This window comes from Diabrotica undecimpunctata, chromosome 1 (genome assembly GCF_040954645.1).
Source record: "Diabrotica undecimpunctata isolate CICGRU chromosome 1, icDiaUnde3, whole genome shotgun sequence".
In the NCBI taxonomy this organism is placed as follows: domain Eukaryota; kingdom Metazoa; phylum Arthropoda; class Insecta; order Coleoptera; family Chrysomelidae; genus Diabrotica; species Diabrotica undecimpunctata.
Window position 1 is genome coordinate 185,143,119 of NC_092803.1, and position 20,897 is coordinate 185,164,015.

Genomic DNA, 20,897 nt, shown 5'->3' on the forward strand with positions numbered 1-20,897 from the left:
GAATTGTTCTAAACCGTTAATTACAGCTAAAGAAACTAAATGTTTTATGGGGATTTTGCTTGTCAGCGGTTACGATGTTAAACCTTCAAAAAGACACTACTGGGAATCATGAGAAGAGATATGAAAAATACTCTTGTTAGTGAAGCTATAAGGAGAGACTGATTTACATAAAGTTTAAAGTTTATGCCCTACTCAGAGAATAATGCCATTGATGTGTCTGATAAAATGTATAAACTTAAACTTTTTATTAACAAGTTAAAAGAACGTTTTTTGAAACAGCTTGTGCCCGTACAACACATGGATTTTGATGAAGCCATGTTTAAATATTAAGGACGACACAGGTGACAGCACGTATCAGAGGAAAACTGATTAGATTTTGATTCAAGTGCTTCAAGTGATTTAAGTGTTACAGTATTTTTTTGAATAGAGTGTCAGACGAACTTCACTATGATGGGATGAATCACCTAACTACCATTCCTGACAAGAAACGAAAACATTGTGCTGGAGAAGGTTGTTCTTACAGTACGAGGACTATGTACAATAAATGTGATGTTGGCAGTTGTTTGAAGTGTAACATAATATTTCATACAAACTCTAGTTAACGTCTGCTTAAGATCCTAGCGTTACATATATGTAACATCGTTTTTTTTGCAGTAAATTTTTTTTTTAATATTATTTTTCATATGTTTCTACCTCTAATTAAATCAAAAATGTAACAAATACGGTACTACTCAAAAAATAATAATTCCGGTCAGAATAAAACTAAGAGAGAGTAAAAATTATATTGCACAGCTCAAAAAAAGTAACTCCTTTGCACAAGTTAGAATAGGAGGGAAACCATTAAATGCTTTCTGCGTAAATTTCGAACTGAGACAGGGAGATCCGCTGTCACCAGTATTGTTTAACCTGGCCTTAGAATATGTCATGTGAAAAATTTATTCGAAAATCAAACCAGACATAGTTGCTCGGGAAGCAAAGATCGTTCTCGCCTTTGCCGGTGACGTAGATGCAGTAGCACAATCAACATTGAAAGTTAAGTATATTTTCTCAAACTATGAAGAAGCTGCAATTAATATTGGTTTAAAAGTAAATGCATGCAAAACAAAATATATGGTCGTTTAAAAATAAGAGCGACGGAGAATAAGTTAAAATATTATAAACGATCATAACTTCAAAATGGTTAAAGAATTTAAATATCTAGGAGCAACAATCACCAATGCCAAAGTAAAACGAGAAGTTGAAACGCGAATAATGGCGGGAAATACTTCTTTCTTTGTAATGCAATATGCAATGAGGTCAAAACTTATCTTACGTGGTGCAATAATCCAGATATACAATTCATAATACGACCAGCAGTCGCGTAAGGAGGCGAAACCTGGACGCTGACCAAGAAAAGAAGTAAATAAAGTGCTGGAGTGGGAAAAATTCTTCGAGTAATATATGGCACTTGCAGAGATAGCCTGACCTGACACGAGACATAACAGCGCAGACACAACAACAAGTTAGAGTCTCTCTTCGGAAAGGAAAATCTAGTGAGCTATATAAAGGCCAATAGTCTAGGATGTCAGGACATGTGATACGCAGCAACGACAATGTGTTTGTTTACAAGGCTGTGGGATGGCCTAGAAAAAGGTAAAAATATGCAGTCAGAAATGATCTGGAGAAAATAGGAACGGGAAAATGTGAAATAGTGGCACAGGACTGATTAACATGAAAGGCATTAGTAAACGCAGCAAACATTTACGCTTCCGTAGAGTTATAACGCCATTGATAATAATGATCTTTTTTGGAAATAAACCACATTAAACCATTAAGGTCAACTGCACAGGAGAATAATTTTTGGACTGGAAGTCGAAATGTCAATAGCACCTAATTTCATTTACAAATGTTGCGGTTTGTTCCAAAAAAAGTATTTAATATAAACTATACCACAATAAAATACCTTCAGAACCATGTCGATAATTGATAGATTTTAAAAATTATATAATTATATGTTTATACATTAACAAAAAATTACTTACGCAAAGCTGAGTAAAGAAAAAACATTGGCAGTCTCCCTTGGATTCCGCTTCCTTTTCTTCTGCTCACAATGGTCCATTTTGTATCATCAACTATTCATTGAATGCACCTGATGAATTTCCAGAACAAAACAAAAATTCCGTTAATAAAATTCCGCTGGCAATTTTCCTTAAAAGAAAAGTTTATGTAACACCGACAGAATACAATAGCGCTATAAAAAAACATAATTATCAAAGTTTATAGTGTTAGATTTGAGGCTGGTTATATTTGGAGTATCAATGTTAAAATATGTGTCACGTCTTTTAAATGACAATACATACTTTAACGATTTTAAAGAGGAAATGTCTATATACAAGTGGTTCAATGTAATAATAACGTGCCAATTACGATTCTATATGAGGTGGATTCAAACACAAGAAGATGGTAGGGGTAAAAGTTCACTTCACGATTTTCAGCGTGGGTTTTACAATCTAATTTTCTTTTTTTTTTATCCCAATAAAGGAAAAACCTTAAAAAAGCTGTTATTACCAATTGAAATATATCATTGGAGCATAATTTTATTAGCATATTTAATATAATAAATACATAAATTGATCTGATTTACTTATATACAGGGAAAATAACTCAAATATCGTAGAACTTTCGAAAAAAACAATTCTAAAAAGCATCAAAATTTATATATTTAGCCATCGAAATCATAATTTTATGATAAAACACAATAAAAAAAAGTATAGAAAAGTTAATTTCAATAGAATATTACCATATATAAACGACATTTTACCAATATAAGACGTTGTGCAAGGGGCTATACCAAACTCTGAGTTTTACCTCCATAATTCATCGTTTCTTCTCAGCTACCTTTCTCAAGTCTGTAAGGAGCTGGTCGTGTATATGTTTGATATTTACCAGTGCGCCAGATGCAGAAAAGATTACAAAATGAGTACAGAGTGCCGTATTGTACAGATTGTACAAAAATTGTGAAATATAATCGCAATTAAAAACAGGAGCAGAAACCAGACTAGAAATTAATATTCAAAAGACAAAAAAGCTAAGACAGGCAAGTGCTAGGGGAAACAGATACACAGTTGAATTAGAGGATAATATTGAACCTGTAGAAAGTTTCACTTATCTGGGAGCTGCATTGAACCCGGATAGAACAGAAGAAACAGAAATTCAAAGAAGAATAGATAAGAGAAACAAAGCTTACTTTTTACTCGCCCATGTGTTCCTCTCCAAAAACACACACTGGAATCGAACATCAGGGCTATAAAACTATTATCAGACCAATAGTATGTTATGGATACGTGACATGGCTGATGACAGAAGCCACAAATCGAAAGTTGGAAGTCTTTTGGAAGAAGAATTTGGACCTATTACCGGAAACAAAGTATAGAGATCTAGGTACAACGATGAACTCATGCAAGGCCAAAAGAAAGGCCACGGAAAAGGAGGAAGGATGAAGTGGCAGCGGACGTGAAAAATTTGCTATATGTGAAAACATGGAGAAGATCGGCGCGGGACCGGCAAGGTTGAAGGCATAATTTGGAGGAGGCCAAGCCTCTATGTGGGCTGTAGCACCATTGGAGAGAGAGAGAGAGAGAGAGAGAGAGAGCAGTTAAATAAAAACCAGAGGGAAGAGGAGGTTAATGGTGATCACCAAGCCGATGGACTAATACAGTCGAGAAAATATTAAAACAAATTTCGCTATTCCGTGGCACCCAAAATGGGGATAGATAGAGATACAGTATACAAAAAGTAATACGATCCCTGGAAGAAACACAACATTCATAATTATTAAGCATCTGTTAAGATGTATAGATTGTAAGGAAGGGTTAACAGAGAATTGGAGCAAAGACGGGAAAAGTCGAGACAGGTTCTTAAAGAGAAAGGTCTAAGAAGTACAGAATCTAGTGTCTAGAATTTTTATTTAAAGATAGAGTTATTCTTGCTTCTTTTGACGCAAAAGATTTGTTTTCATGTTTAGAGCTTCTGTACCAGTCGCTTTGATGATTTCTGTCAAGATGAAATACGTGTAAGCGAATATAAAGAGGCACTATACGTGAAATCAAATCTTAACTGTCTTTCTTTTATAGAGGTACTATTGCAAAAGCGACGATGAATTTTCTAAAAATAAATAAAGTGATGATAAAACATCACTTCTACAATGTTGAGTTGGTAAATAAGGGGATTAAAGTATACTAACAAGAGTGTACTACAGTAGAGCTATTAATTTTTTTTTGACAAAAATATTTGTGGTAATATTATATTCTTCTCTCTCAATTAGCAATAAATAAATTTACCAAATATATTCTAGAACTTCGGAGAATAACAATATATAAATTGTGCGATCATTTGGTCTTCCATATAAGGAAACAAAACTATTGATTATGGATTAATACTTGTTAAGAATGTAACACTGCACATATACCTTCATCATGCACGTGTTTGATTTATAGGTATCTATTCTGTATACAAAATCAGACGCTAAAAATATTAAAGAAATTCTAAATTAAAAAAAAATTATAAAAGAATATTAGGTAAAAAGGTTTTGCCCATGAGTAAACAACACAAGAAACCTAATGTTTTAACACTCGAATAATTTTTATCAACATATTTGTATTTTGCAATTTTTTCTTTCCATTAGTTTACTAAATTGTCAAAAAAATTAAATTTTCTTTTTAGTAAATTCTTTTAATATGGTAACCTTCATTTTAACATATTTATGTATATAGTCAGGTGCAAAATAAATGCAACTACTTAATATCCGCCAAAATTTGAGGTATAGTTTGTTTTATTAGTTTATAATCCAATTTTATTAATATTTAGAGCAAACTGTATACAAAATAAAGTACCATAATAGCCCTAGGACGAAATTTACAAGGCTCTAAAAAAGATGAAGAATAACAAAGCTCCGGGGGAGGACGGTGTCGTCACGAAAGCGATAAAGATAGGAGGCTCAGTACTGATAACCAAAATTCAAAAGCTCTTTAATCTATGCCTATGGAATCAAAATATCCCAACAAAGTGGAATAATTCAATAACTGTACTCTTACACAAGAAGGGAGATATAGCAGAGCTGGAAAGATACAGACCAATCAGTCTCCTTAACCATCTTTATAAATTATACACCCGAATAATAACGAACAGATTAGAGACAAAGCTGGATTTTTACCAACCTCGGGAACAAGTCGGTTTCCGCCCTAATTACGGCACAAACGATCACCTGCAGTGCCTAAAAACCCTGATAGAAAAAACTAACGAATATAACCGTCCCTTGGCATTGATATTTGTAGACTTTAAAAAGGCGTTTGATACAGTGGAATTACTGTCCATCTTAAGAGCATTACAAGATTGCAGGGTCGACCACAGATATTGTAATATAGTTAAAAATATATATGAAAATGCCACAACAACCATAAGTCTACATTCAGCAACTAATAAAATAAAGATAAAAAGGGGAGTCAGGCAAGGTGATACCATGTCACCAAAGCTGTTCATTACCATTCTTGAGTATGCATTTAAAAGACTAACATGGCAACAGAAAGGAATATCCATCGATGGAGAAAGATTAAACCATCTACGTTTTGCGGACGATATCGTGCTTCTGTCAGATAATCTGGGAGAGATCAAAGACATGCTCCAAGAACTGAATGACATACTACAAGAAACTGGGCTGGAGATAAATTTCGAGAAAACCAAAATGATGAGCAATATGGTTCCCAGCGAAGAGATACAGATCAATAACAACAAGGTAGAATTAATCGATAAATACACATACTTGGGTCATGAAATCAGAATAACCAGAGACAACCAAACCTGCGAGCTAAATAGACGAATCACGTTGGGATGGGCGGCATATGGAAGGATGAGAGACATTTTTAAAACAAATACCCCAATTCACCTGAAAAGAAAGGCATTTAACCAATGCATCTTACCAGTCTTGACCTACGGAGCAGAGACCCTAACTTTAACGAAAGCTACTGCCGAAAAACTGAGGGCAACACAAAGGCGAATGGAGAGATCAATGCTGGGCCTGACCTTGAAAGATCGCGTGAGAAATGAGGAGATACGCCGACGAACTGGCGTAGACGATATTATACTGCGAATCAATAAACAAAAGTGGAGGTGGGCTGGACATGTTGCTAGAATGGAAAACGGAAGATGGACGAAGAGATTATTGGAGTGGAGACCAAGAGCCGACAAGCGAAGTCGAGGCAGACCACCCACCCGATGGACCGACGACCTAAGGAGAATAGAAACAAACTGGATTGCAGCAGCTAGAGATAGAGAGAACTGGAGACGTTTGGAGGAGACCTATATCCAACAATGGATGTGAAAATGGGGCTGGATGATGATGATGATGATGATGATGATGATGATGATGAATAGCCCTACAGTAGCTCATTAAAGAAATATGGATACAGAAATCCCTCCCCAGTGATTGGAATATTGGAGTACTTTGCACCATACACAAAAAGGAGATATGTTTAAATGCTCTTACCCAGCGTATAAAATATTCTTCACTATACTACGCCACCGTATGGCACCATATGGAGAACGGATAGTAGGAAAAACCAAGCTGGTTTCAGAGGTGGTAAATTAAGAATTCATCAGATCGCAACCCTGAGATAAATTTTAAAAGAAACACTGGAATATGGCATAGATACTCACCATATATTTAAAGACTGCAAGGCAGCCTACAACTCGCTAAATAGAAGAGAAATGTTCAGGGCAACCTTCTTCTTCTTTGTGTGCCGTGCTTTTTTCAATTGTCATACGACTATCGTCTATTAACAATAATGAAATGTTTCTCGGTCAAAATAAAATAATTCCTCGACCATTCGACCTGTCCATTATCTGATGTTACGTCGCCAGGACAGTTGTTTTCTTCAAAAATACCTAGTAGTGCCATATCAATTGGTAAGTTTAACAAAACTAACCCTTGAAAAAGTTACTGTCTGAACCTTTTGAAACAAATAACGAGCTGAGCCAGGGAGACCCTCTCTCCTGTATACTGTTCAATCTGTATCTGGGAAAAGTAATAGGTATGTCGCAAATCACAATTACCAATTTGGTATATAAGAAATCAGTTTAAATACTTCCCTATGTTGGTGGTATCAATATTGTTTGGAGAATGGAAAACGCTGTACAAGAGACGTATGTAGTAATATTCTCCTATTAGAATCAAAATCTGCACCGTGCCGGTGTAGTTTCCAAGAGGAGGGATTCTGAATTAAGTAGAGGCTCTTCAGTACTTCTTGGAAAACACATACGAAGGGGTGTAGTTCTCAACCTCACCACAGCGGGTCCCAATGACTGATAGGGAACGTCCTACAGATTTGTGGGACAGGTGTAAATAAGGCTTTGCCAAATAAACACTACTAGAGGCATAGAAGAACAGTGGAACGAAATGAAGACATCTATTACCACAATTTCGCATGAATTTTTAAAACCAAAAAGAGAAAAGAAGCAAAATGGAGGACAGATAAAATATTGTAAATGATGGAAGAGCGAAGAAAATTAAAAGGTAGAAAGAAGAGATAAAAGGATCAAAAGAAGCATGGCTGACGTAGAAATGTACGGAAATTGTAACAAACACTTCAACGCAAACATGACGATTTCCATATGCACAAAATAATTAAAGAGGTGTAGACATTAAAGGCCAGTATTTGACCACCATTAAAGATAAATTACGAAGATGGAAAGAATATATGCAAGAATTATTCGAAGATGCAGCACGAAGTCCGACTGAAATAAACAATCCCTACGGCCCGGAAATAACAAACGAAGAAGTAACTATGACCGTTAAGTGGATTAAAGATGAGAAATCACCAGGACCTGATGAGGTACATGGTGAAATTTGAAAGCTATTAGCGGCACACCACAGCTCTACGAAGCTATTCAACAACATCTACGAGACTGGTTATTTACCAAAAGACTGGCTACTATAAATATTCATTCCAGTTCCTAAAAAAGCCAACGCTAGAAAATGTGAAAAACATAGATTAATTAGCTCGATAATTTTTCGACTGTTCTAACAACCATTCAAATTTCGTCATTTTGTGTCATGTGTTACAATTTCACCCAATCATGTCAACATTAGACTGATAATTGCATTCAGTGCAATTTTCAATCCCTATGACAACACGATCGAGTTTGACAACTTCATCCAAATAAATTTCAAAATGTCACGTTTCGGCAATGAGAATGTTCAAAGTATAAATTACTGGTCATGACAATCAGAATTCTATAAAACCATACTTGAATCTCGATCAAGAACACCACAACAAGATTATAAATATTATGCGTGGTAATAGATCTTCTATAGTAGAGAACAGCAACGAATCTAATGTTAACTTAAATTTTAATAATTGTACTTTCACTAACTGTACTTTTAATAAATAAATGTTTCGTTATGTTGAGTTATGATATTTTTTTTTCGAAAAATTATCCGCCGAATATCCCTCGGACATTGATGAATGCCTCATAATTTCATGACAAATTTCTCAAGCTCGTTGCTTGGTAACAGCACGAAGCCGAAGGCTTCGTGCTGTTACCAAGGAACGAGCTTTCGATTGTCATGAAATTATCTCGTCTGTTATCAATGTCCTAGGGATATTACTACTGATAATAAGCCCGATTGTGTTTTTTAATTATATACCTTTAATAAAGGATTTTAATAAATTTTTTATAGATTAATTAGTTTGATGAGCCATGTACTTAACTCCTTACTATCATTCACTTGCGCATATATACCAAATTAGAAGAACACCTGAGTGAAGTTCAATTTGGATTAAGAGCAGGACTCGGAACGAGGGAAGCACTTTTTAGTTTGCAAGTTCTAATACAGAGAGCCAGGGACCTCAACTGCGATGTGTATGCATGTTTCATTAATTTCGAGAAGGCATTTGATAAAGTTCCACATGGGAAACTAATCGATATCCTAAAAACATCAGGACTCGATGGTAAGGATATAAGACTGATGTTAAACTTATATCTCCAACAAAAAGCAACATTAGAAAATAAACTGTCCGAGATCTTCACAGTCGAAAAGGGAGTTAGACAGGGTTGCATATTGTCACCGGCATTATTTAACATATACTTTGAAAACATCTTTAGAGAGGCTTTGGATGAATCAGAAGATGGGATTGTTGTAAATGGCCAACTTATAAATAATATTAGATATGCAGACGATACAGTGTTGCTGGCTGATAGTGCGCAAAGGCTCCAAAGGATAATTAATAACGTTGTAGAAACATGTAAAAATACGGCCTAAAACTAAATTGTAAGAAGACAAAAATAATGATCATGATTTTTTCCAAGAGTGGAAAAAATATGCTATTTGGGCTGCAATATTAAGGATACTTGGGATCACAGCTACGAAATAAAAACTCATATTGAAAAAGCCAGAAGCTCTTGAAAACGCCAGAAGATCTTTCAATAGCCTAAGGAAGACTCTCTACAACTTATCTTTGTGTACCTATCCATATACGCATAAGAATTCTTAGATGTTACGTCTTTAATGTCCTCTATGGAGGAAAAAGCTGGAGCCTTACAGAAAAATACCTAAAACGATTAGAGGTATTTGAAATGTGGTGCTACCGACGTATGTTGAGAGTCTCATATATACACCACACAAGTAATATAACTATTCTCCAGAGGTTAGAAAAAACAAAGACATTATTAACACCGTAAATAACAGAAAATTGGCTTACTTCGGCCACATCATGCGTAATAATAAATACTGACATTTACAGTTGATTCTACAAGGGAAGATTGAGGGAGTGGACTGGTCTAACGTCAACTGATTTATTTGGAGCTGCTGTGAATAGAATAAGATAAGGCAATGTGGTAGCCAACATCTCTAGAAGATAGGCATATTTAGAAAAAAAAATAAATCAAAATATTTACATTTCCACCATTAGTATACCTTCCAAAAAATGATCTTTTCAGTTTTAGATTCTCCTGTATCCCAGGTACAATCTTGCAGCCTGTGGTGTATGTAGGTCTAGGTTTATTCCTGCATCTACGTACCATATGGTCAGAAATCATAATAAACACGATGAAGCAGTTAAAAAAAATGACAAGTAAAACTAAATTGTACTGAATAGCAATTGAGAATATTGAACAAAATAAAACAGGAATCGATATGTTCCAAAATTCAAAAAGAAGAGCCAACTTCAATTTTACATAAACAGAATAACGTAAAGTGAGATAAACAAAACATGCAGTTTGTCATAAATTAACAAGAACGAAAGGATCGCGTGTGCCTTAGTGACAATTTAAAAAAATGTGCTGACTTCAAATTTAACATATTTATTAAATTATCTCAAGATCACTAAACTATATACCAAATTGTAAACTATTTTTTATGTGATAATATGTATCTTACGGTTTATGCATGTCCCCCGCTAATAACCCTTAGTGGTTATTAGCGGGGGACATGCATTATTGGTTATTTAGTATTAGTGGTTATTTATTTGTGTAAATAAAAAAAACATGTAATGGTATACATTTTATAAGTTAGGTTAAGTAAAGAGGAAGATTTAATGCCGATTGCAAGGAAAACCTTAAAAAACGAAACGAGTAAAGACTAAAATATATGGATGAATCAAGTGAGGAAAGTAGAAATGAATATGAAGCAAGAAGAAGACACGCGAAAAAAGTGTGTAGGAGGAAGAAAAGGAAGCATATGGAGAAAAAGCTTCAAGAGATAAGCAGGGGGAACTAGATATATTGCAGGAGCATTTCAGAGAGCTGTTTCATGAAGAACCGGATGGAAATGATGAGGAGCAAGTGGAAATGATAGGTAAGTCAATGACACGGTGAAAACAATGGATACTCCCAACGTAGAAGAAACAAGAAAAATCATATATAGCATGAAAAGTAATAAAAGTGCAGGTAGCAATGGTAATCTTGCAGAGTAAATCAAGCATGGGGAGAAGCACTTAAAACGCGGATATGTATTCTGCTGACGAAAATCTAGGATCGAGAGGAAATGTCAGAAGTATGCAGAGAGGCAATAGTATGTCCCATTTATAAGAAGGAAGGTAAAGCAGTATGCGAAAACTACAGGGGTATCACTCTTCTGGATGTAACATATAAGATACTCGCCAGTCATAAAAAGTAGACTAGAAAGGCACTTAAACGAGCAATTTGGTGAATATAAGGGGGATTCAAAAAGGGCAGATCCATCTTATATCAAATATTCGTGTTAAAAATGATTCAGAGAAGTATGTATGAGCAACAGTTAAAGCTAAACCTCCTCTTTATAGATTTCAAACAAGCTTACGATTCTGTGATAAGAATGCGTCTAGACCATGCCCTAAGAGTACTTTGGAATGGCGGAAAATATGATTAGACTAGGAAAAATTGATCTTAATGAAGACCGACAATAGAGTAAGAATAGAAGGAAGATTAACAGGAAAATTTTACGTAAGAAGTGGACTAAAGCAGGAAGATCTGCTATTTACAATACTCTTCAATTTCTGGCTGTAGGCAATAATGAGAGAGAGTGGAATACGAACTAAAGGTATGATTATGGCCAAAGATCCTGGCATTTGCGTACGATGTAGTGTTAATGGTAAGAACTAAAGAAGAACTGCTAAGAATTATCCAACTCTCTAAAGCGAAGGCTAAACAGTATGGACTGATTATTAATAAACAAAAAACAAAGTATATGAAAATGGGTCAGACCATATATGAAGACACATAACTAAAGACTATCACAAACAACGGGAGTAAAGAGTATTGCTTCAAAAAAGGTGACGAAGTTTGAGCATTAGGAGTAACTCTAACAAGTAAAGGGGAAGAAGAAAGACGGTCGGAGCTCTACACAAATTACTAAGCGCAAAAAAACGTCTCCAGAGAGGCAGAATTGAGAATATACCGAACAGTGATCCAACACACGGTTCTGTACAAAAGCAAAACACGGGCTATGAACCAAAATCAAGAAAATATGCTGAACATCTGGGAACGGAGTGTTTTAAGATAGATATTCGTGGGAGTAAACCTGTGACTATGAAGACGTTTTGAGAGGACGAAGAAATGCAGAGATCGGAGAGCTGTACGGGAAACCAGAAATTAGCCTGATTTAGTCACGACAAAGAGACTAAGGCAATCTTGCGAGAATGGCAGATGGAAGGTGGGCAAAGGACTCGCCGGTAAGAGGTAAAGGAAATAAGAGAAGAGGACCACCACGAAAAAAGTGTCTTGAAGCGTGTACGGAAGACCCACAACAATCAGGATAGCTAATTGGAGAACAGTGGAAAACTTCCAAGTCATGGCTGTTAAGCTGTATTATATATATATATATATATATATATATATATATATATATATATATATATATATATATATATATATATATAATTGTATAAATACAAAAACAAGAGAGGAAAGATCAAGGAAAATATGTAGGAGCAGATTAAGGATATTGGGAAATATCTGTATCCCTAAAAAGTACGTGCCTGCTAGTGGCGAGATATGGGCAACAATGCATTGGTTTATAAAGCAGTTCTTACAGTAGGAGTCCTGACCTATACAGAAAAATGCAAGCGGATGTGCGGTAATACTTCATTTTGGTTACATTGATGGTGACTTGGCTAAATCGTGCAGGGTTTGATGCTAATAGAAAAGGCATGCAGGCATCAAACATCCGAATATCTTTTTAAGCCATAAAAATGAAAAGTCCTTTCTCCAATGGAATAAAAATTATACTAAAATGATGACATCTGATGAGGTGGAATGTTCCAGAAGAAAACTGAGCTTCCGTTCGGATATTTAGATGAGGACTATTTCAGGGGAGATACCATTACGGGTTAGAAATATTTGGATAGTTAATCCAAAATATTTGGAGTTAATAGAAGCGCTTATAAGAAGGAGAGAAAAATAAAAAAATATACCTAAAAATGAAATAAAAATAGGTACAACATCCCTGAGGTATACAAAAGGTTTTAAGAAAGAGGAAGATGAGGAAAAATTGTGGCTTTAAAAGGTTTCAATCTATTTTCCAGGAGGGTGAAAATTCAAATAAAAAATTCATAATTTTGCAATCACAGCTCATTGTTCAATGTATGTGCATATTTTTCTAAAACTAAATATTAAAACTAAAAATATTTTAAATTATCTTACGTTCCATAAATCTATAAAGCCCACCACAAAACACTTTTAATCAAAATTTAAGAGACCGCCACAATCTACTTCTATTATTAAGAAAGAAATAAATAACAAATTATCATCAATACCATTGTAGTTCAAATGATAAAACAATTATTTGCAATTGTTGACCGGTGCCAATGCAACTGACAAAAAATGATTGAATTAAAATAATATCGTTTTCAATGAAGTGTAAATAAGAAATGTCAATGACCCAATTCACGAAAAACCGAGGGACAAAATTTGAGGTTACCTATATTTATTGGTCTAGTGAATATTAAATAGGTATTCTGCTTTGATTTTGTTTAGATAATGACATGGTCAAGCTTAAACAATAAAAAAAGTCATTGGGGATTTTTAATAGGTCAAAAGTATTGAATTATTCATTGATGTACGTGAAGAGTAATAAGAATAAAGTCTACATAAACAACATAGCACAATACCCAATAGAGATAAGCTAATTTTAGACTTTAAAACCAAGAGAAATCTCATGACACAAAAAATTCATTTATCACTTATCACTGTATAATGTCCTTTAATACTAACGATCTCGTTAAATGCGCCAAAACGAGTTTCTATGGCTTTAATATATTTTTCCCTGTTCTCTACTGGAATCACCAATTTTATGGAGATCCTGCTAAGTGGCATAGAACGATCGTTCTAATAGAGAAACCGAAAATAGAAATCACAAAAGAGGAAATAAGGAATAAAATATTTAAATTAAAAAACAGGAAAGTTTCAAGGCCCGATGGAATACCGAATTAACTCTTAAAATATGGAGGAGAAACGCTGATCGAAAACATGGAGATAATATATAGCCAGTGTTGATCAGATCAGTGAAGGCCTAGTATAAAAATACTAGTACATAAGAAAAAATGTTTATCCGACGAACTAGACCAACTGTAGACAATTACCAAACAAAGAGAAGAAAAGAAAAGAGGAAGAGGATACATAAAAAAAGTATCGAAACCACTTAAATGAGGAATATATCGAAGAACTTGACAAAGAGAAATAATTCAGAGTATTCTATAAAAAAGTTAACATCAACAGAAAATAATCCAAGGCAGCTACAAATCAATGCAGAAAGCAGAATGGTGACCTATTAACAACAAGTAAAGATGTATTGAATAGATTCAATAGATTGAATAGTTTTAAAACAAATAATGGGCTGCGCCAGGGAGACTCCTCCCTGTTGTATACTTTTTAATCTGGCTCTAAAAAAAGTAATACGTGTGTCACAATTCACAACCACCAGTTCAATATATAACAAATCAGTGGAAATTCTTGCTTATGCTAATGGTATCAATATTGTTGGGAGAACGGAAAACGCTGTACGAGAGGAGCATGTAGCACTAAAAAAATTGGCTACAAAAGTAAGAAACACCAACAAAATTAAGTATATGAAAAAAAGCTTTGAGCGCTCGTCAACATTAAAAATAACAGTACCGCAGAGATAAACCACAGAATTTGCTCGGTCAACACGTGCGATTTCGGGCCCGATCTCCTTTTTTAATCTTCAGCTATATCGAAAAAGATATACAACAGCTCTTCAGACCTGAAGGAGCATGGCTTCTATTTTCTTCATTATTTTTTCCACTCATCTCTGTTTTTCGTCTTTTTTTCCCAGTCCGAAAATCTTAGTATTCTTACAATAGGTTTAACCTCTTCTAACCACCTCTTTTTTTGTCTTCCTCGTCTGCGCTTTCTACTCCTTTCTTCTATTAATATTTTTTGGGTATGTCTGCTTGTGGACATCCTGTAAACATGTCTTATTCAACGTGCTCTTTATGCGTTTACCTTTTGTATTATGCTTGGTTGATTTTAGAGCTTCATTTTCTCCTTATTTGTTCTTCTTCTCCATACGCCGTCATTGTCTTTTGTCCTTCCATATATCCTACGTAATAACTTTCTTTCCCCATCATTCCAATTTCTGTGTATTTTTCTGACTTAACAGCCAAGTTTCGCTGCCTTACATAACCGAAGATTGCACCATCGTTTTATAAATCCTTATTCTCGTATTTCTGGATATTAACTTTGATTTGATCATTTTGTTTATTGCTCTTAGTGCTTTACTTCCTTCCAAGATATTCGAATTAATCCACTTTTTTAAAACAATATTCTCTACTTCCGGAACTTATTTTTAGATTGTCTTCGAATACTTTTTTTACATAGTCCAAACTGTTTCAAAGGTGTTTGCATTTTTTTTTAAATATCCATATGAGTTTTAATTTTGATATCGCAATCAATGCTATGTCGTTTGCAAAACCGATAATTTGTTGTTTTTTTAGTATAATATACTTATACCATCAGTCTCTATACCACTTTGTCGTAGGATAGCTTCTTAGATAAGGTTAAATAAAGTTGTGGACAGTGGATCCTCTTGTTTTAATCCCTTCCTTACCTTAAAAGACTCCGATAACCTTTCTTCCAGGATCAATTTATTTAATGTTTCTTGTAAGGTCATTTCCACTAATTTAATAAGTTTGGTAGGTATTTTTAATAGATCCATCGGTTCGTATAGTTTTTCTCTATCGATTGAGTCATATACCTGCTTAAAGTGTAAACAGACTGTGTAAACCTAGATTTTGTTCGTTGCTATTGTGCAATATTTGTTCATCGTAAAAATCTGATCAGTTGTAGATCTGCCTCTGCTAAACCCCCTCTGATTTTCATCTATTATTTCAGATTCATATTTTGTTAGTAATTTCTTATCAATAAAACCAATATCTTATATGCTACATCCAATAAAGCAATTCCTCTATAATTTTTATAGCTGTCCACCTTCCTTGAATATGATTGCTGTTATACCGTTTTCTCCTGGACCCTTGTTATTCTTCAGCTACTTTGTTATTTCCTCTATATCCTGATCTGATAGCTCCTTTATTTTAGCCTCAAACTTTCCTTTATTAAAAACCCCGTACCCAGCAGTCTATTCACCCCATCACTATTAAACAAGATTGCTTTATTAACTTCTGATATTCCGTTTGTCTTAAGTTTCTTGGGGAGCAAAAAAGATCAGTTCATATTATTCAAGATGCTTAAGTTTTCACTCTTTTCTCTACATAAATACTTCTAAAATTCTACGTGGCTATTTTTAGTTAGTTTTCCCTCAATGTATATCCTTTTTTGTTGACTACTCTCTATCATTATCTGTTTTGCTTGCATTTGCTCCTTTGGTTTTCATAGTCGCGTCCTTATTCTTTGTCTTTTCCGTCTTTATTTGTTCACACTACAGTACTTCTTTTCGTTTTTTAGATCATTTCTTTTAGATACGTCTTCCAAAATTCCTTTATATTTCCACTTTAATTCCTTTCCATCAACCTTAAGTTTCATATACCCTATTTGTGTCTTCCTTTCCCTTTCTCTTTCTTTGCTTGATATTTTTCCAATTGCAGCCTGTATTCCTCTTTCCATTTTTGTCATATCCGACTCTATACATATATGCTTTGTCCTACTATATTTCTGAGTTTGCTTTTGTTTTCCAGATGCACTTTGTCCGTTATGTTTTTCATTTCAGCGAGGAACATTTTAAATAAAGGAACATAAAGATTTGTTTCCATAAATTGCTCCAGTTTATCTTTAGTATCTTTCCCATGATTAGTTTTCAAATCTAAGCCTTTCTTCTTCTTTAGGTGCCGTCTTCTTAGCGAAGGTTGACGATGACCTCTGCAAAGTCTTCCCTATTTTGGGCTTTCCTTATTAAACTTTGAAAGTCTAATCCTGTCCAATCTTTGATCTTGCGCAGCCAGGTCATTTGTCGTCTATCCAGGCCGCGTCTGCCTTCTATTTTCCCTTCTATAATAAGCTGAAGGAAGTTATACCTGTCATATCTAAATATGTGTCCAAGATAAGACGTTTTACGCTTCTTGACAATTTCTGTGAGTTCACGTTGTCTATTCATACGCCTTAAAACTTCTTCATTTCTAACGAGGTCGGTCCATGGAATTTTCAGCATACTACGAAATACCCACATCTCAAAGCTCTCTAAACGTCGTAACGAGCTGACTGTTAACGTCGAAGCTTCCACGCCGCGTAATAGTACACTATATACATAACACTTTATCATGCGGTATCGTAGGGACAAATCAAGATTACGGGTAGTGAGTAACTGTCGCATCTTTAAGAAGGTGTTTCTTGCCTGTTCTATTCTACATTTAACCTCTTGTTCTTGGTCTAAGGTTTCATGTATCCAACAGCCTAGTTACTTAAACTTTTTCACTTGTTCAACTAGATTGTTGTTGACTAGTATGTTTATAACTGGTGTGTATTTTACTTTGGTGTTTATTTACTTTGGTTAACAGAATTTGTAGTTCTTCTTCACTGCCAGCAATCAGTACTGTATCATCGGCATACCTGATATTGTTCACGATTTTTCCATTGACTTTATTCCTTCTTGTGCTTCATCTAGTGCATGTGCAAAGATGTCCTCTGAGTACGAGTTGAATAATAATGGTGATAGTATACAACCTTATCTAACTCCTCTTTGGATGTTTATGGTTTCAGTATCACCCATTTCAGTTCTGACAGAGGCGTTTTGATTCCAGTAGAGTTCACGTATTGTATTAATGTCGTTTGGATCCAGGTTCTTTTTTTGCAAGCATTCTATTAGCTGATCGTGTTTGACTTTATCAAAAGCCTTTTCATAATCTATAAAGCACAAGTAGACATCTTTTTGTTGATCCCGACACTTTTGCATGAGAACAATGAAACTCAATAAAGCTTGTCGAGTTCCCATACCGTTTCGAAAGCCAAATTGTTCTGGACCCATATCTTCTTCGCATTTTTTGTAAATTCTGTTATGGATAATTTTTAGAAATTGCTTCAGAATATGGGACATGAGACTTATTAATCGAAAGTCGTTACATTTTTTGCGTAGTTTTATTTGGGTATAGGCACAAACGTAGACGTTAACCAATCTTGTGGAATTGTACCAGTCTTATATATACTGTTGAAGCCTTTAATAACTATATTTCAAATTCTTCTGTCTTTCTTCGGCTGTTCAATTCTCTTATTTGCTTGATTAAGTCCCTTCTCTAGTTTCTGGTTTAATTATCTAATACAATCCAGTGTTCCTCTTTGTTCTTTAAACAGTTTTCTCATTTCGACCATCATATCGTCATTTTTGCCAAAAGTTCACGCATCATTTTAAAGCATATCCTTGTTTTAGGGGCTGTTCTGGCTTGGTGACCTTTTCGTTAATTTACTCTTTTCAAAAAAATTTTCATCTTTATTTCCTCTTATATATTTATCTTTTTTCAGTTCTCATCATATTGAGAAATACAAAGGCAAAAGTCTACAAAACCATAATACGCCCAGTCCTAACATATGGTTCAGAGACCTGAACTAGAACAAAAAGTAATGAAAACTTTTAACAAGAATACTTGCCAATAAAATAAATATATAATACGTAAGTGAAGAACAGCACGGCTTTCGGGAAAATAGGTCTACAATAGACTTCTTCTTGTCTGAGTGATATTAAACACTTTGTCTTCTTACATCCACCTTATATTCAACTTGCTGCAACTACTAGATACCTAGTGGTCGATACCTAGTGTCGCAATGTCACTTTCTTGGTATTTTCGAGTATCTTCTTCTTGGCTAAGTAATTTTTTATTTTTAATTAGTATTGTTACTGCAGTATCTTCAGTTGGTTGAGCATACACCACATCTTCGTCTAAGGACCTGTTCGTAATTTTTAATTTGTTCTCGATAGTAAAGTACTTTGATTAATTCTTTTGGGCCCGTTGTCATTTAATTGCTGTTTTCCGGTTATTCTGTTTAGTTTTGGAATAGGTATATTTCCGATTCTACCATTTAAGTCAGTCACCTCCTACAACCACATGGACTGTTTTATTGTATTTGCTAAATATTTTTGGAAGCGATTGATATAAACCTATTGTTTTTTTATTTTTCCTCTGGAACATAAATGCAATAATTGTGTTGTGACCTCTATAAGGATACTTATTAATTTAGTTTAAAAGTATAATTAGAATTGCTGTCTACCTAAAACTTTCTTATTTAACGCTTTTTAATGTTGTGGTGAAAAACGTTTGGTGAAAAATTATCGTATAAAATAGATAACTATAATGAAGCAATTTAAATGCTAACTGTCTAAAGCTATTGTTCATATTGCACGTAATTTCGTTCACAGTAACGTCAGCACGTCTTAAAACTATTTAAATTAGATCTGAAAAGGTGAAGGTGAAAAAAGGGTAAATTTTTTTTTAATAAGTATTATCTTATATTCGATAATATTTTTGTGTATTCTACTTATAAAAAGAGTATCAAAACATGACAAAAAGGGGAATTAAAATATCAGTGAATAATATAACAACAAAAAGCAAAAATCATAGATATTTTCCACCATTATATTTTATCTTGCATATTTAGAAAATTCTCAGATAATATAGATATTTCCATAAAATTAAAGTAGCAAATATGAAATATTTACGTACTTAGGTACATATCCTACACTTGTCTGACCAAATATTTACGATATAGCTTTGCCTATATTGATTGTCCTATGGGTATTGATTTTCGTAGGTGCATTACTCTAATATAGGGTCCAATAAAATGCAACTTAAAGGTAAAAAATGTAAAAAGATCATAAAGTTTTTGTAGAAATTTATTCTTCACCATAACCCCAATACATAATTGACTTATGATTCATCGACATCAGATTTTCAAAAACTCAAGCCTTTGATAGAGTCTGGCATAAAGAACTAGTATACAAAATGAGAAGCTACAGATACAGTGGGGCCTGATCTCTTTATTCTTAAGAAACCAAAGCTTCAGGACTTGTCCCATCTAAACCTGGAGCTCCAGGGGTCAGAGTGCCTCAGGGACGGTTCTGTTACCCCTACGGAACACAATATATACTGCAGGTGCTTCAAGAATACCAGAAACACTGCTCAGCCTTTATGCAGACGAGACAGCGTTTGTGGCAAAATAAAGGAACATAGATATAACAGTTAACAACCCCATCGAATGGAGAAGAAAAGCTAAATACTTGAAAGTCACAATGGATCAAGGACTGACTTTCACGCGGCACGTAGACGCAACTATTCAAAAAACAGCAATAGCCAGACTTGCAATAAGAGGACTCGGTAGAAAAAGTAAACTGCGTATAAAGACCAAACTAAGACTGATAAATAGCCTCATACTGCCTATAATCTCATTAGAGATAATAAGGTATGATGCGTTCCATCAATTAAATCACAAAAAGATCTAAGCAGCAAATTGTGACCAACACATAAAGGCTAGATAAGTTTGTACCGCTATCAACAGAAGATATCTCACAGCAGTGGCATAGTATACTGATCGTTATTTTATTTTCAGACACCCATAAAACACCCCGAAAAACGATGTCGGCCACCTAAAAAATTATAAAATTACTAACAAAAAAGGCGAAAGCCACCTAAAAACTAACAAAACTCAAAAAACCGGACAAGAAAGACCTTCATCCCCGAGTCACCGAAATGGGCGGGGACTCGAAGCCCGAGCAAGCAATTTCAGGCCGAAGATAAGTCACTAGAGAAAACAGAAAAAGAGCTCCTCACGCTAGCCTGCATTTATCGGGTTAGGATATCGCGTTGGAGTTCTTGTACCCAGAACTTCCACACGACAAGCACTTTGCTAATAGAGAGCCCCTATCGCGCATCAGAGTCCCATAAGGTGGAAAGAGATGGTCTGCAGCATTGGGACGCGCTGGAGTGATTCCT

At 34.7% G+C, this 20,897-nt stretch overlaps 1 protein-coding gene across 4 annotated transcripts in view; it reads right to left on the minus strand.

Annotated features, from left to right (window-relative positions):
- The window catches only part of LOC140432695 (ATP-binding cassette sub-family C member 4-like), a 72,338-nt gene that overhangs the window by 31,374 nt on the left and 20,067 nt on the right, over nucleotides 1-20,897 (minus strand). For 2 of the 4 annotated variants that reach the window (XM_072520754.1, XM_072520756.1), the window contains exon 2: nucleotides 2,022-2,128. In XM_072520754.1, coding sequence (XP_072376855.1) covers nucleotides 2,022-2,098 — 77 coding nt within the window. In that variant the 5' untranslated portion in view covers nucleotides 2,099-2,128. Of the gene's footprint in view, nucleotides 1-2,021; nucleotides 2,188-13,152; nucleotides 13,268-20,897 lie in introns of those variants that run through there. The other 2 variants (XM_072520755.1, XM_072520753.1) reach the window with 2 other exon arrangements.